General features: G+C 36.3%; 1 protein-coding gene across 2 annotated transcripts in view; it reads right to left on the reverse strand.

The window, feature by feature from the left end:
* MRTFB (myocardin related transcription factor B) overlaps positions 1-18,242 on the reverse strand; it is a 79,972-nt gene that overhangs the window by 26,566 nt on the left and 35,164 nt on the right. For both annotated transcript variants that reach the window (XM_034065508.1, XM_031050329.2), the window contains 5 exons: positions 5,715-5,780; positions 3,349-3,404; positions 2,720-2,795; positions 1,600-1,761; positions 869-1,053 (listed from right to left, as the gene is read on the reverse strand). In XM_034065508.1, coding sequence (XP_033921399.1) covers positions 869-1,053; positions 1,600-1,761; positions 2,720-2,795; positions 3,349-3,404; positions 5,715-5,780 — 545 coding nt within the window. The remainder of the gene's footprint in view (positions 1-868; positions 1,054-1,599; positions 1,762-2,719; positions 2,796-3,348; positions 3,405-5,714; positions 5,781-18,242) is intronic.

The raw sequence follows: 18,242 nt of genomic DNA on the forward strand, positions 1-18,242 counted from the left end.
TACAGCTGCTTCAACTTATGTACAACAGGAAAATGGGCTTACTGGGAGAAACAGCAGTTCAGGATCAAGGGCTTTTTAATAGCACACACAGTAAGTCAGCAGACTTGTGTCCATTTGATTCAACAACCAATTCAGCATTCGTGTAAGGCAAAAATTTTGTCACTCTTCATTTCAGCATATGCATACTCTTGAGAAAACTCAGGTATTTTCATTCAAATGCACTGTTCTTTACATTGTCATGCATTTAAATGCTCTACCATAAAGACATTTTATCTGCCATGGCAGACTTAGTTATTTTCCTTTCTTTGTAAGTAACTTTAAAAAAATACTAAAAACCTCAAAGAAAAATCAACGTAAAAGTTACTTAAATGTCTCAAATAGTAAATTCCTTAGGCAGTATTTTGAAACAATAGGAGAGAACGCTTAAATTATGTGAGAAACCTAAATTTTTATAGACTTTTCCAGAGATATAATGGAACTGACGTCAACTGCTGTTGTTTCAGCTAAGTTTAATTCTAAACGAGTTCAAGACCTTGCCCAGAATGAAGAAAGACATTAAGTAATCAATAACAGCTGGAGTAAACCATGGATGTGACCTTTTAAACAACTTCTGGGAAAGCTGTAGATCTTTTATGTGCCATAATGAATTTCAATGAATTTATGGCTTTACCACAGTCTATGGGAATTTCATTGCTGCCAACAGCTAAGTCCGGGTTCTAGTGTATACACTCCTAAATAGAAAATAGAGTCCCAGGCACTCCTTTCCAACAGCGAATTAATTCATTCTACGTGAAACTACGCCCGTTTCTACAGTCCCAGACCAAACCCCACACTGTGAATATTTTGTTTTGACACTTAAAAACTGTACCTGTGTGGATGTAGCAGCATTTGGTGTAACTGGTGATGGTGAGTCACTTGGTTTTGGCTCACCAGGGGAAGCTGCTGAGCCCTGGGATTCTTGGCTGGCTGGCTGATCTGGTGATAAAGCATCACTGCTGTCTTCATCAAAGGAATAATCATCCAAAGCTTGAGGATAATTCTCTTGTCCAACTGCTATAATGTTTCAAAGAAACAAGCAAACCATTATTTTTTGTTGTTGCACAAAGTAAATTTTGACACTGGTGACAGAATTAGCCAAGTGCTGGAAAATGGTCAGTTTTCAGCACAGTCTACACATACGGCACATAAGCATTTACTGTGTTTTTAATATACTGACAGGCATATTAAATCGCATTCAAGGGACTGATAAAGCAAAGTGCATAGTGATTCAAAGGTATGTTTAACATCTGTGGCATGCACACAGGCATCCAGGAGAGGTAAAGTAGCAGTCACAGCTGTTTGATTATTTTGTAGTAATTTTTATTAAGAAACAAGTCGTTCCAAAAACAGTATTATACTCTAACTATGTCATTAAAACTTAGTTTTGAATAAAAATAGGATAACTTTAATTAAATAATGTTTAGGACTGAGAAGCTGAAAGAATAAGTAGTAATAAACCTTGAGTATATTTTCATCTAGTGAACATTACCCTGAAGAGTTAAATTATTATATTCCACAATTCCAGGCAGATAACGGAGAAGCCGTGGGACTCCTACTTGCCTATAATAGCTTCTTTAACGCTGGAGTCTACAGGAAGAATATTTTTTTCTACCAGTTCCATAGGGCCAGGCCTCTGAGCAATCTTCTCATTCAGGTCATCTGCCAAGCGAGCTCTCTTCAGTTTCATCTGAGTGGCTTGTAGCGAAGGCTCTGCAAAGGTCTCTAAAAAAGGCAGATTCATTTAAATGCTCTGCTCCATCGTTTCTCCAATTTCATGGCAAACAACATTGTCTTGTCTTTGTAGTAACCATTCCACTTCTATCAAAAGCAGGCAAGTAGTATTCTGAAAATTCTCAACTTCATAAGCAAACGTAAGATTCTGTGAGTAGCTGTTTTTCATCCTCATGATCATGTATTTCTATAAATATAACCTCTTTTCTAACAGTGGTAATACTTTTGGTAAACATTTATATAATGTCCAACAGTAAAGAAGGGAATATAACAAACAATTATTATAATCTGAAGACAGCATTTGCTGCTCCAGTTGTTTACCAGTGTGAGCTATGGTAAAGGTTTAATTAATCCACTGATTTTTGTATTCTCTCTTGACAAGCATCTTTAAAAGTTTACCTTTTAAAATAGCTTTTAGCATAAATTTCAGTCTTCATAATTGTATTTCAATGAAAATATGGAGATAGTCTGTCAATATGGATGTGATGTATCAATATGGAGACACTTATCTGGGCTAGTATCCAAATGCATGTTTTGAAAAGCAATGGCTGTTAATTGATTTGGATCATGATTATTTGGTAACCTCTGTATTTGGTAAGATTATGATGAAACACAGTAATACATCCCCATTCATAAAAAGACTGTTGTTTCATATGACCTGAGCAACAAGGAAAATAACAAGGCAGGGTGAAAGTCAAGTTCATTAAAGGCTGGTTGGCGTGGTGGTGGAGAGTACATGATGTCACGTAATTTTTGAGTACCACCATGTATATACCTATTATTATACAGATTACCACAGACACTGTAGAGCACATACACCTGTAGAAATAATTCATATCAAAGCCTAATTCAGTTAGGACACTGGGTGCAAAACAGATGTTCCTTCTAATAGCAGCTCAAAATGTCGGTTTAATACCAACATATAGCAACCCTAGAGCTGGGTACGTACCTTCCAGGATGTGCATTCTGACAAGCTCTGAGCGGTCCGGCCTGCTGCGAATCTTGTGCTTCAGGAAATTCTCAGTCTTTAAAAAAATGAGGAAATAGCATTAACTACTACTTACGAGAAAAAACAAAGAGGTTTGATAAACCTCTAATATCCAGTCAATGAATATTTGCAGTTGCATTTGGATGGGTTGACACTGCTATCAGAACATGGGCTCTAAAAGTATTTGGTTTGTTCTGGTTTTCTATCAGTCAAGCAGTGTTAATGAATTTCTATCTTCTCCAAACAAGTTGGGAATGCTTTTGGATTTGACCTCATACCACCACACAACATCACAATAGTATAGATTTGCTTCAGAAATACTGCACAAGCAGACTTGACCCATGTATCCTATTCTTAACTCAGTGAAGCCATCATGACTCTAAATCTATTCCCCCACCTTCATCTGTTAAGGCTTAACAAAGTTCCTCTCAAATTTGACACCAATATTTTATTTTAATGGGTTCTTCCAAGATAAAAGCACAGGTTATTACTGTAATAGTAAGATTTTTTTTCACATACTCAGAGAATTCAGTATCAAACACAACTATTCATTTCAGATATTAATAACAAGTTTACACAAAATGTTTTACCCTGGCTCTCTCCAGGCTCTTTATCTGCTCATGGAATGCAGCAGGACTTTTCAAGGCTGTGAAGGAAGAGTAAGAGTTAAATTGACAGAAGCGATTTAAAAAAAAATACCCTAATCAGCAGGTGTGCATGGGTGTTTAATACCACTTCAGAGTTCTGTTTGTATCTTACCAGTCTTACATTTGACTCATACTAGTTGTATTCACTAGTATTTATCAGAGATGAGCAACACTGCTATACAGAGTACTTGGAATATTTGATTTTAACAGATATTTACCATGTAACAGTTAACTTTTTCACTGTGTATACTGGGATCTATTTACCAAAACTTCCACAGTAGACATTTTATGAGGTAATGTTCAGAATGTCTAAACACTGTTTCATTTATTCCAGTGTGTTTACTATGTCTACACCTCATACTTGCTGTTACTAGAGGGAACTGTACCATCCCTTAAGAACTATTTGTGCTGATTTAAACTGTAGAAGCCGCAAATGTTCAGACTGGAAAACAGAATGATGGTTAGCTGCTGAACAGCCAAAAAGAGCAAAAAACACTATCTCGACCAGATTGTTGAATAAGTGAAATGGCAGCAGCCATAGTCCATCTTATTTGCCACACTTTTGACAAAGAGAAAATGAATGTTGCAAATGTGCAAAATAAAATCTTTAACACTTTCTGACACTTCAAGAGTTTCTTCCCAGGTTTCACTGAAAAAAACCCCCAATCATTCTATTCCTGAAGATAATTAACACTACAGGCCTGGGAAGGTGAAGATGCTTTCGCAAAGCAATCTGAAGTCTGCAATCTGAATACCTGCAAGAAGAGATTAGCTTTATAATACTGTGCTGTCAAGTGAGAATTACCTAGTGCACACTGGGCTATTTATAACAGCTTGATATAATGTTAGTAAGTGTTCAATGGCTGGGGGTTTTATTAGTTTTAAGGAAAATCACTTTCCATAGTTGACTCTTTAAACAACTTGGACCTATTATCTTGACCACTTAGGAATTCTCAATGTTTTGTGTACTGTTTGCTCATCCTGAAGCCAGTGTGATCTCCAAAACAAATCAGAAGACATTATACTAAACAATTAGCATAGTAATTGGGAGACCAAGTGGAAGAACATCAAACCATCTCTAAACAAAGAGTTAACTGCAGTTGAATTCTAGGCCACTAAATAGCCATATTCAGGAGGGCTTTTATGATACCTAAAAATCAATTTAGGAATCGTAAGTGCTACTGCTGAAATAGTCATCATCTCTAACAAACTGAAATCAATAAAGGAAAAAATTGACTCTAAAGTGCAACTGCATAAAGCAATTACTTTCAAAATACAAGTCCTGTGAATTCAGACATCCAAACACAACAGACATCCAAATTTACAAACATTATCTGCTTGTCAGAGCAGTAGGATCAGCAATTAAATTCCAGTGTAAGAGAGAAAAATGGTTTACTGAAGAACCTGTAACTTCTTGCATAGCTGTCTAGGAGGGCAGGTAGCCAGGCCAAAGAGACTGGCTCAGCATGAGAGTGTTCTGAAATCATAAATACATCTCTGAATGTGTTTATGAACTTGGTGATGTTCATTCATGAGACAAATCACACTAAAGTGATCTTAACTCTTCCAAAGATAGCATCTAAAGGCATTCATTGAGTTTTTACCACTATATAATCTTAGGTTTGTACCAGTTTGGACAGTTTGCCAGTTGTAGCACATTGATCAGGAACTGCTGGCAACTGGAAAAAACATTTCAAAGCAATTTTCTAAAAAATTTTAAAAAACCTCACCAAAACCCCAAGATTCTTGGAAAGGGATTCATACTCAGAAAGGCTTAGGCACAGAAGCTTCTGCATTAGGTTATCCAGTGTTCACTGCCCAATGCCTGGCCTAATCCACAGCCTCGTGTTCTGCAGCATCACAGCTACCATCATGCAGGATTTGACATACAAGACGTGCATGTTGGCACTTAAGTCACAACTTTTACATGCCCTTTGGTTTTGTTTGGCAGCCCTCACCATACTATTATTTTAAGACTGCTAGCTTTGTTACTGATGTTCCCTCATTTGTGTAATTCCATTTATTTCAGTAAGATTAGTCAGAATTTAAAGAGAAAATAAATGGGAGAATCAGACTCTGTCTGCAAATCCTTGCATTTCCATCACAATGGCTATTTTAACTGAAATATTAGGTGAGCATGATGAATCTACTGCATGTTCATTTAGATTATGAAAAGGAGCTCAAGTCTCTTCAAATAATAAAGTTATTTTTAATGATTCTCACAGAAATGCGGATCCTCATTATGTTACATTGTCAGTCCGTAATTAATACAGTACAGTAATACAAATGACTAGAAATGTAAGTCTTACGTGGCATGATGCCCTGGTCCACCAGTTGTTCTCTTGTCCGTCTTTGTTGTAGTCTCAGCTGAAGTACTGACAAAAGAAAACAATAATTCATTCGTATGTGAGCACCCTATCCCTCTGAAAGTACAAAGAATTCACGAGGTACTGTATTTCAACTTCAGTACTATTTGTTTTCCATACGTAATCAGACCTGAAAGTAACCTCTAACCCAGCTACCATTAAGGAGCAACTGCTATTAACATAGGTAGCAGTGACCGCTTCCAAATCCTAGTTATACTGGAATTTGCTGCTTTGTGGCCACACCTGATAAATGGACTACATTTCATCCATATATCCACTTCTATCAGCTAGGCCTCATAAAAGGTATTAAGTATCCATTTGAATCTAGGAATTTTTTATTCCCCTTGTAACACTACTCAGAGAAGATTCAATAAAACTTCATCTATAGTGAGCTATACAGATTTTATACCATAAATTGCAATACCTAATGATCATATAGCCTTCTTACATATCTTCAACCAATCTTACATGACTGCACTATGCTGGAACAGAAATTATGTTGGCAGAAGATTTTAAAAGGAAAGATATGGGTTGTTTTTTTAATATATATATATAAAGGCTTATTGTATATTTAAATAAATCCTGCTGAAACATAAAAAACTGAAGAGAGAAAACATTTTACCTGGCTTTTTTAAAAACACCAGAACAACGAGGAACAGACCTTATTCTCTCTCCAAACACCAGAAAATGCTGTTTCCCACTTAATCGAGATATATTTTATCATAATTATTTCAAGGACCAAATAAATCCAATACTGTCAAATTTGGGAAAAAACATTTCAGTTTCACAGGTAACTTCTTATGTTTCATACATTTCATAAAATGTCCAAAGGTTCTCATTGTTACTGAAGGAATAACCAATGTGACACACATTAAATACTATACCAGGAACTGCACAAACCCTGGGGGAGGGCACAGACATAAAGGCTTCATACTTTCAAAGATGAGGGTTTTTCTGCAAATGTACCCAGAAAAAAATCCAAAATAAAATAAGAACTTGTTTCTTTTGTTGTTCCCTTCCCCTGTTTCCTTATCAATTTATCACAACACTTCATTATTTTTTAGATATAGACATTACCCTAATGTGAGATTTGATCTTTTGAACAAGAGATGGTAAAGAAAAAAATATTAAAGATGTAATATTTACCTTCTTTAATTTTGCCTTGGTCTCTTATTATGAATGTGTGATTATAGCATGCTGTTCCCATTGTGTTTCACAAGGAAGCAAAACAAACTAATGCATTGTCCAAAACATCAAAATGAATGTAATTTCTAAAAAATTAGGCTAAGTTCATTGTTTCCAGAGGTTAAAAGGAACCAACTTATTTCCTGTTCTACAGTACAGGAAGGATACTCCTCTGGCTAAAGCATTAAGACCAGGAATAGCAAGTCCTGAAAACAAGGACATTATTTTCTTGTATCACACAAACATCGAGAACTTAAATATAAACATTTCAGGGTTGTGGTACAGCAGATCTGTTCAGACTTTACAATATTGCTACACAAGAATTACAAAGGACAGAGATGGGAAAATACAAAAATAACAATAGTAAAATGTAAATTAATGGAAAGTCATTCAAAACATATTGAGTTCCTCTGGAAACTTGAAAATACCTGCTTTGAGTAATGAATTGTATTTTCCAAGTAATATTAAATAACTATAAAAAGGGAAGACTTATAACAGTTTGAATTATTTTTGGCTTCCCTTAATTTCAGCTAGCTCCAGGTAAGCCATGACCTCTTCTTACGGTAGCTCTTGCTAGTAAATGCAAATGTATGTTGTCTGAAGTCTTGAACCAACTGAAACGATGCTATTAGACTCCTTTCAGCAGCATTTCCTAGGTCAGGTTTGGTGTATGGTGTAGCATTAAGTTCAGAGCACGGGCAGAGAAAGTTCAAGTCTTCAGGCAGAAAACCATGTGGGTTTCTAAGTCTCACTGATCTAATCTGCTCCCGAACACAGAGATAAGTGTGTGCAAACACACATTTATGCAACTGTGCATCCAACTTTAAAATCCCACAAGCTTTATACAAGTGTGAATTAAGACAAATAATGTATTGGTCAGGACTTGGCTCATTCAAGAAATGCACACCTGAATGGATGTGCACTTTAAGCATAGGGTACAATGTTACGACATTAAGCTTCTATCCCTGTGGCTGCACTAGCACAAAGCACTGAGAAATTCACTGACTGGCATGATGTTTAAAGGAAAGCAAACTCTTGGTATGTTGTTTTGGGTTCTCTTGCTTACAACTGTAAAATCAAGACAGCTCAGAGTTAGTCTTAAAACTAAACAGGCAATCCCTTTAAAAATCTTAAGTTTTACACATCCAAATGATGTGAGAGCCAATTTCTAAACAGCATGGCAAGACTACCGTATGTCACACTCTGTTTTTTACTTTCTTCTGTTCTTCACACAAACTATGTCTTCTTTTACACAACTGGGAAGCTGTGGAAAGGGTTAAAAAGCATGTTCTGCTCTGGGCAGGAATCTCATCCATGCTATACAGCTGTCTTTTGTCCATATCTACACCATACTTAAATTTGTCTTTCTTAGAACACCAAGCACACTACAAATATGTCTACCAAACCTTTTACCTAGTTACAAGTCAGTTTTAAACATATGCCTCTTTATTTCAGGCTCAAGGTCTTCCAAGAAAAATGACCTGCTCCAATATCAGTTATGTCCAGGGCAGAGCTGATACATCTCATCAGACACAGTAACTAACACAGAATTAGTATTTTTAAGTAATTTGTGGTGTCAGTGATGATCAGATATTTGGCTTAAGCATTGAAACTGAGAGAATACATGGTAGACTATAGCAGAAGGATGAGAAGAACAGTAAGAATGTACCTGCACATAAACCATATGCAGCCAAGTGTGAAGCTTTAGCGTTTTTTAGCAAAAATGTATGTAACAAATAATTATGGTCTTTCATATCATTATTTGCCTACACTTCATCTATTAATCTACAGTGGGCATCTCAAAGCAAGTAAGGGATGATTGTGAAGTTGTCCCATGTGTATCTGGACATGTCATGTGGGAGGCCTGAAAAAATAAGAGCTATAGAAGACATAGAACATGCAGCTATTCATTTATTAAATGTATCAGGAACTTCTATGTTACATAGTAAAGAAAGAACAGCCTGTAGCATGACTCATAGGAGAGCACTGCAGTGGGAATACTAAAGAAGAGATGACTCATGGTTAGAAAGCTGGTATAAGATAATCATAGAACACTTGACTTGACCAGAGCAAGAAGGTTAAACGGAAAAAAAGCTGGATGAAAACCAGATGTTTGCTTTTGTGAAAAACCCCCAAATTAAGAAGTTTAAAACACAAAATTTGGTGCCTGAAGTTTTGTGTTTTGTTTAAGTAAATATTAAGCAGTTGAAACCATTATTAACGAAGTTGCTTAACAGAAAGTAACTGTGAATACAAATCCTAAATATATTATGTTTTGATGTTTAAGATCTGAAAAAAAACCCAAAAACTTTTGCTTTTCTAAAGCAAACAGATGGGGGGAAAAACCTAATATTTGTATCTCAATAAGAGACATAAAGACTTAAAGTATTTTTAGCCCCCACAGCAACAAGTTAAAAGCAGAGACGTTTCTAAGGAAGAAATGGTAACACTTGGTAATTCTTTTGGCAAAGAACTGCTGCTGTATTTCAGTGAGAAACATCCTACAGATTAGAATGCAGGCTGGTTTAAATCTAATGTAATTAAATCTAATACACTTTCCTTATCACATACATATAAAACCATATAGCAAGAAATTTCTACAACAGTCAGTAGTAATACACAAAATAGGTAAATCTAAAAAAAAAGGTAATCACAGGACACAATTTCCAAAAAGATCTACAGGCTTTATTATACTGTGCTATTTGCTCTAGGGTTCTGTTGTTTTGGGGTTTTTATGGAGTGGTGGGGTTTTTTGGTTGGTTAGTTGCTTCCCCCTCTCCCTCCTCTCCCCTGACTGCAAAGAACCATTTTCAGACAATCCAGTGTGGAATCTGGGGAAAAGGGAATTCAAAAGACATGAGGGACTACAAAACAAAGTTCCCCATGGGGTGGTACCTACTCAAACACTGTGTTTAATAGATAGCTCTTATCAGGGTAAAGCCATTCAGCTTGTTGCCCAATGGTTTACCTCTCACATTTTTTAAACTAGGCATTAAGGTTACCTGCATGACATCTAAAATCATAGAAGATTATCTCCAAAATAAAGGCCTAGAACTGAAAAAGGTTTAGATATGTTAAACACTATTAATGTCAGTAATAATGTTCTTCTTTTTAAAGTGTATGTGTAAAAGAAGAGCTATGTTAACCCCACCGAGCAAATCTAGTTACCAAAAGACAGCACAAATATTTTGCACTTAACATTATCTGGCAGGAATCCCCCTTCACATCACTGCAACTCTAAGAAATTGTCTTTGAACTGCTTCTGAATAAAAGCCATGCAAGAAAGGTCTGTCAAAGTCCTGTTTTGACTGAGGGGGAAGGGAGGATACTCCTTTTTATTTTCAAGTCAGTGTATGATTTAAGAGTAACACTAATGCCAGATAAAGAGATTCCAAAATTTCCATATGTTTTCTTCAGTCAATAAAAAACGATCAGTAAAATGATGAAAAATAAAAATCTTACATGGCTCATTTAATAAGTACTGAAGAAATCAAAAAGCATAATCCCTTCTCACAATAAGAACATCAGGTCATCTGACTTTTATAAAGTCAGTAAGCATCTTCTGACTTCACTGGAGGTACAGAATTCTCAGCACCTGAAAAACTGAGTGCCAGAGCCTGGTGCTCCCATTCTTACAGTTTTTCCCAGTGTCAGCATCCCTTGGAATCGATGCTTCTATATCAATGGAATGGAGATGATGGTACTCAAAAGGAGAAGTTATCTGTTAACCAGTGCACTTCATTATTTTGAAATGCATTTCTATATAGCAGTAGATTTTACAAAGTTAATAGCCTTTGTTTCCAAACAGTGAGTACTGTTCAGGTTCACATGCACTGTGCCCTGAAGGGGCATACAGATTAATAACCAAACCAAGCAGATCCTCAATATCTTGCTGAAGCACTATGCTGGTTTGGGTGCATTAAAACTGGCAGGAGTAGGCACTTGAGGAAGTCCACATCACATTCTGTGTAAGACCCTCTGAAAGGTAAGCTATACAGAGCAGTCCAGTCAGGTCTAACTCAGTGTAAATGGTAGAATAAGTGAAAATAAAGTGTATTATTAAATCACTTAGAGCAAACAGCTGTTATAAAAGTTGAGCAAGCAATTTCAGTTACAAATCTGTAATTTGTATCCTATGGAAAAAGATGTCTCAAACTAGTACCATATAATCACAAGCACTGGAATGTAAAGAGGCCAAAAATAAATTGATAGTTGTCCTGCAGGAACAATGCTATCTACACTGATTGACAAGCTTTCACCACTGCTTCTTGTCTTGAAAAAAACCCAGAGCTCATACTGTGCACAGTTCCAGCAATAATAATTCCACATCTAACACAGTTAATTACATACCCTATTAATTTAAAATCAAACATTAATTTTATCTTTTAAAAGAAGGTGCTAGTAAACAGCAAATAGTGGTTGCCATTTAACAGTTACACAGCTGAAACACATTAACCCATGAGAAGGGAAGGGGTTCATCTGACAGCACACAGTTCTTTCCAATTACATCAACAGAAAAAATAATGTGATTGTTTATGTGCTGTATATGTTCTTTTCTTTATTTCTTCCAAAGTTAAAATCCAGTGGACATTAGCTATTTAAACCCTTAAAGCTGCAAGTAAAAATGGGAAAATATAATGTCCAACATTCCTGCATCCTGCCTTGGAAATTTCCAAGAGTGGTCGGAACTCCAGTGCAGGCAGCAGGCGGGCTGCCATGGAAACAGACAGTGCTGGAAACAGGGCGTTCCCTTTGAACTAAAGCTCTTGCACAGAAAGCCTCCATGGCTTTCTGACAGCTTCAAACAGCCCTCATGCAACCAAGGTCTCTAACATGATGAGGCTGAAACACAAAGGAATAGATGTTACCACCAGATGTTGTAGTTGCAATGAAGCCCTGCTGCAGGAGATGGAACTATTCTGTTGTACCTTCGATCTGAAGTAATTTAAAACCAGTTATTTGACATCAGGACTATAATACAAGTATATGAACAGCAGGGTGGCAGTAAAGTAGGTATTTTATCAGATGGTAGGGGGACTATATCATCAGTTTTGTATCAAAATTCTGCACCAACCTCACAGCACAGGACAACAGTTACAACAGCAGAGATCAAGTCTTGAGTACTTAACTCTGTGCCTCTGTCAGTTACCTTTGCACCCCAAACTCAATCTGCTCAGACTTAAAGAGTTTACATGTCATTTTCTAAAAGCCGAATTTACATTAATTTCCCTGAGACTGATGTTTTGCTTCCTCCTGAGCCGTGGTTGTTTCTCCCTGAACTCTATATGGGGTGATACTCTATTTATAACTCATTAAATGCTTTACTGAGTTAAAAAGGTTAATCTCTTCAACTAATATTTGTTCTATGAATACAACTAAAAATGAATAAAAATGTTTTGTATAATAACTAAAGGACAGAGCAGGTGATATGCAAGGTACAGGTTTCAGGAAGGTTATGGAAAATGGTGGCTAGTTTACATCTGGCATTCCACAGGTGTCAGAAGTCAGAAATTTGGTAACAATTTTATTTTCATTTATATGTCATGACAAAGAGAGGGAAAAGCCATGAAAATATTTAGCTACCTGTAATTTTTTTGAAGTGATTCTAAGTAAGTTGTACAGCATTTAAAGATAAGATGCATTTAAAATCGTGGTACTTGCCTTCCATCAGCCTGAAGATAGCAAGACATTTTGTTGAATACAATGTTGAAACAAAACCAATTCATCATTAAAGAAATGAGATGTCATCTAAACACAAATGAATGTTAAACTGGCTTCAGTCCTCAAAACTTTAATGTATGCCAGGATATAATTTAAGAAAGAAAATATATTACTTATTTAAAAAATCTCTTTTCTATACTTTTAATGTTTTTTTTTCCGTTATTGCATATGTGCTTTTTCTGCTAAGACTATATCCAAAATAATTAAGACAAGTGAAACTGCCTCTGATGCATACTCATTTCAAGCAATTCTTCAGTCATACTTTCATTTCTGTTTAGAAATGTTCTGGATAAATGTAAAGCATGTGAGTGGGGACTCCTTATGGCCATTTCAGATAATCTCTTCAGAATTCCACATGGAAACCCTGCAGGACCTCTAAGTCTTTTAAATTACACTGCTGTGATTTAAAGCTGGTGTCTGTAAACCAGTAATGATGTATACATAACTCTTTCCAGAAGTATCATCATCATACTGAAAGCAGAAAACAAAAAGTGAGATGGGAATGAGCTGACTATAAACTTCACATTTAAAACAAAAATATAAACCACAACAATATCATCAGTTGAGAAGCTTTAATGACTAAGATATAGGACAATCTGTATTGTATCCTATTGCTATGGAACATGTTGCTTAGAAACAAACCAGAACATACAAGAACCTCCAAACAAATTACCCGAAATTCTGCTGGGATGAATATATATATATGCACATCTATATGTAAAAAGCAATATCTATACTTCTCACAATTCTGTTTAAATCTTTAAAATGAGAAAAATCACTGCTACCTGGGGTGGCAAGTCTAAATAAACTAAAGTTTACATTCCAAGTATTCTGTAAAATTGCATACCTTAAGCCTATTAACAATAACTACATTTTCTAAATCTGCAAATATTCCTCAGCTTAGTACAGGATTCTGAGTTTTTAAAAACTAATTTGCATTTCTTCAAATACAACCATCAGTCAAGCAATGTTCTGTCCAGGCGCTCAGGAACTTGCATTCAAATTCTGCATCTACTACAGTCTTGCTTTGTGATAATTTGGAGCACATTACACTGATGACAGATGATTGCCAGCCAAGCCCTCTTGAGAAGGTATTACCTCCATTTTCCATGCTTTTCCTAGGCACAGTAGAGCCAGCAACAAAAGGCATACCCAAGCAGATCCTCCAACTCATGAGATTACACATTAATTCACAACACTGAGGAAGGTGGATTTACACCAATTTGCCTTATTGCAAACTGGGATGTAAGCAATGGCATGGTGTCAACTCTTGCTATGTAGACATCTGCAGATGATTGCTCAGATTGCTTACAGTGACTGCAAAGTTGCTGCATTAGAAGGACTTTACATTAAGAAGGATGAGGTACATACATGTTTTGTTAGATACACTGTGAGAGGAAAAAAGAAACCTCCAGCACAACAACGAACACAGTGGTTTCAGAGCATGTTTCATAACTTATTTTGATCTAAGACAGGATTACTGACAAAAACAATGGTCTCTTCCTCCCTCCAACCCCAGTGGCTTCAGTTGCATCAATGCTGGCAAAGACACAGCATGTCAGGTCAGTGCTCTGATCTGTCTGAACACTAGCACCACTTAAATAAACAGTCTTCAGTAATACCTGTTTCACTGATCCTACTCACTTCAAGGTGGCACAATTAACTGATGCCAGCACAAGAAAAAGGCAGGGTAGGGCTGGATGGGACTACACCTACTTTTGACAGCAGCAGTCTTAATCCTCACCTTTCATAAAACCTTTCACAAATCTTGTAGTTGCCATAGCAAGTTTCCTTAGAACTCCTGGTTAGCCACTGTATCCTCTAATCGTAATTTACTATAATATAATCTGTATTCAGATTATATACAAAATCAAATTGATACACTGTGGCCTTGGTTTATCAAAGTATTTAAGCATGTGTTTATTATAATGGTACTACCAGACATTAGTCATTTAAGTGCTACACTGAAGAAGACAATTTTGTGGAATAAGTGCTGTTTTACTTGTAAAACATACAATTATCCTACTATCATTAAAGATGCTGTTTATGGTAGATACATAAAGTTAAGAATTTTAACACAGCCTCACAGTTTCAGTGTACTGAATTTACAGTGCTTCCTCTATTAAATAAGAGAATAGGAATAATACTCTTTTTTTTCCAGTGTTTTTCTATCATCTGTGATAGAATATCTGTGTCTCAAAGAAATATACCCAATAGACTGCCACTGATAAAGGGTCATAAAAACATCTCTAAACATCATGTAATAAAATTAAAAACTTTAAAATAAACCAACCCAACCCCCTCCAAGCTAAAAATTAACCAAAAAAACACCAAACAAAAAACCTCCAAACAACAGACCCCAACCAAAACAGGCAAACCAGCAGCAGGAGTTTTAAGTCTAACATACCACCGCAGGAGAGCAGCAAAGGTCAAGAGTATCACCAATACTCAACATGCCAGCAATAATAGGAAACCTGTTAAATAAACAGTTCTCATGCAATATTGATTTGATTACAAGGGAGGAAGGGAAGAAATCCTTCCTGACTAAAACTGGCAATCTGTTAACCAGACAGCATGAAGACATTTCCAGGAACACCTGAGAAATCCCTGTGCTTCACTCATTCTACCCTGTATCCTGTTCCCAGCACTTGCCAGTCTCCAGCTCCTCACAAACCAGTAAAATTAAAAAGCAACACAAATCCAGGAAAGGAATTACATTCCAATGTGGAAAAAAAATTTCCTTCCTGATTAGGGGTTTTTCCTTACAGTTTTCATGCAGACAACTCTAACTCTGAAGCTCAGATGACTAGATGAAAACCATGGTGCAAACAAACTGACAGTACCATAATGATTTATTTCATCAATGTAATACTGTGTTTTCAAGAGTTCTGTGGGGCCATGCACTCTTGCAGGAGCTCATCAATCTTTATATTAAACCAATTTAGGATACAAGGCAAAACTTCCTAAAATTTATTTCACTCCTCAGTCAGAGACTTTCTAATCTGCAGCCTAAAGACATTTCTAATTGCTAATATACATATTGTTGACAATACTCTTTCTTACTAACTGTATGCACAGTGATGTCCTGATTCATCTAAGGCTTTTCACTTGAATTTTCTAAATGTTTTGGTGACTTACTTGACATTAGAATTCAATGCTGCAGAAATTTCTGACAAAGCTGTTTAGTTAGCACTGTACAGTCAGCCTCAGAGCCTAAAAGTGGGTTTCGTTCCTTGCTTATCAAAATTACCTTTTGGATGAAACAGATAAAAGTAAGAACTTATTTCATTGAACAGGTCAAATGTAATTGTAATGTATGAGTTGTTTACAAGAAGGTAGGGTAATTTAGAGTATTTCTTCCTGTGCTATAGGATGCTATAATGTATATCTTCTAAGAGAATTTATTAGCCCAAGAAAAGGAAAACAGTCGTCCTTGTAATCTAATATTCCAATGTCCTTAATATTAATTTGTGGAAGACAGTGCCAGGATTTGCGTTTCCATCAAAAGGCTTTCCTTATAAAAAAAAATACCAAGTAAAAAAGAACTGCACCTAACAATTCTCCTAAGGTACACATTACTGATATAAGCACACTGCACTCTCTCAGGGTATTTAGGTTTATCAAACCTGTGCAAAACACATTATGTAGCAACGGCTGTAGTACCTTCTGATTTACTTAACTTCTATGTGCTCCATCCATTGCCAACAGAATTGCATTTTTAACATTCACAGATGGTATTGTTCAGTATTTTTGTGTCCTAGCAAAAAAGGGTTCATGATTAAGGTGCAAAATCAGTCACTTCCTTGTTTGAATTAAAGGATAAAGAGAGAAGGGGTGAAAAAGAAGTTAGAGAATACCACAAGCTAATTTTGAACATACTGTTCTGGAAAAGAAGTAGTTTAATGTTATTCATAGTGTTATTTAAATAGGATGAAATTAAACAACTGCAGTCAGATTTTTAAAAAATCTGAAGAATACCTGAGCTACATATTTTATGACATTGTAAACTGAAAAGGTGAAACTCTGTTCTAGTCTCTTGCTAGAGGTAAATCCTGCAGATTTGCAGTGTTTTCAATAATTCATTCTATATACTACAAGAAAGAAGATGCTTTAGAAAGAGAGAAGGATGGAAGAGGAGATCCTGTAGTCATTCATACTCTCAAAAAGAGGTTCTTTACTTTAATTACTAGGTTGACAAACTTAGCAATACAAGGATAAGCAATATTCGCTGGGGAAAAGTGAAAATGGCAAACAGGTACTAGAACAGAGAAAAAGGAAGCAAAGATAGCGATTGTGGGGAAAAAAATAATATCTTCTTTTATTCACTGAATAATTTAAATTCTAAAATATTCATTAATTTACACTGGAAGAGTGTCCGTAATTGCAGGTTTTTTGCTACTCTTGACAGAACATCATTACTGTAATGTACATTCTTGCATCCACTTTCTACATCACTGACATACTAAAAGACGACTGAAGATAATGATTACTGTGGTTACTTATTAGCCCACCTACACTACCCGCCATGCTAGGTTTTATGCGTCTTTATCCCTTTATTTCTTAGTAGCTTATGTTAGGTTTTGTTTTTCTCTACAGCATTCTCCACAACAGTATGCTTATTCCTCTTTCCCTCTCAACTTCCTCGTCTTCTTTCTTTGTTCCTGAAGCCCCATAGAGCTTCAGAGGGAGCGGCAGCAGCAGGTTTAACTGGGCCTGTTTAGAGCTGCAAAGCAAACTCTATAAAAAAGCAGCCCCTGTTGGCCTTTTCTCTGTAATCATTGTCTTTCAGTCAGTACTTTCCTGCTGTAAAGGGAATAGAACTGTTACACTCCCAGACACAGCCACATACATCAACACTCAGCTTACCATATACCTTCCCAATCAAGGAGAAACCTTTAGGATCAGTACATTATATAAAAATCAGTGGTTTCTCTACACTAGAGTGGTAGCTCTACAGAGCTAAGTAAAGGGACTTTAAAAATAAACTGTCAGGTACTGAAATCAATAATGAAATGTGCTGTCTTTTTGCTATTTTAAACATTAAGATCCAAATTTAAAAAAACGAACCCCACCAAAATCCAGCACTTAAATTCTGACAAAGGCGTGATCATGAGGGAAAACCAGCAGTCCTGCCACAACACCAAGGAAGAAATCTCTGAATCACCAGACAATCCAGAGACATCTGCAATAAAAGCCACAGCAGAGTGTTGCAAAAGGAAAGCAGGAATTTTGCTACTACAAATACAGGTTGTTTCTGATTAAGAAGTTGAGTCTTGAACTGCCAAGAGCCCTGGATGTTAACATGCACCAGTTAACAAACCAGGCTGAGCAGGGCTGGCAGTTGACCTCAGGAGGCCTCTGCCTTCTCCGTACCACAGGCCAGCTGGAAGAATACTGCCAGCTAGGAGTAAGGCAACTCCCCTGCCTCAGCACTGTTAGCACCACAATCCAACAAGTACTACTGTAAATCAATCTGGCGTAGTACCATTTGTCAGCTTTAAATAACGCTCCAAATATCCTCAGACTATTGCTATTTTACTAACTACTGCTTGTGCATTATATCAA

This window comes from Melopsittacus undulatus, chromosome 8 (genome assembly GCF_012275295.1).
Source record: "Melopsittacus undulatus isolate bMelUnd1 chromosome 8, bMelUnd1.mat.Z, whole genome shotgun sequence".
Taxonomy (NCBI): Eukaryota; Metazoa; Chordata; class Aves; order Psittaciformes; family Psittaculidae; genus Melopsittacus; species Melopsittacus undulatus.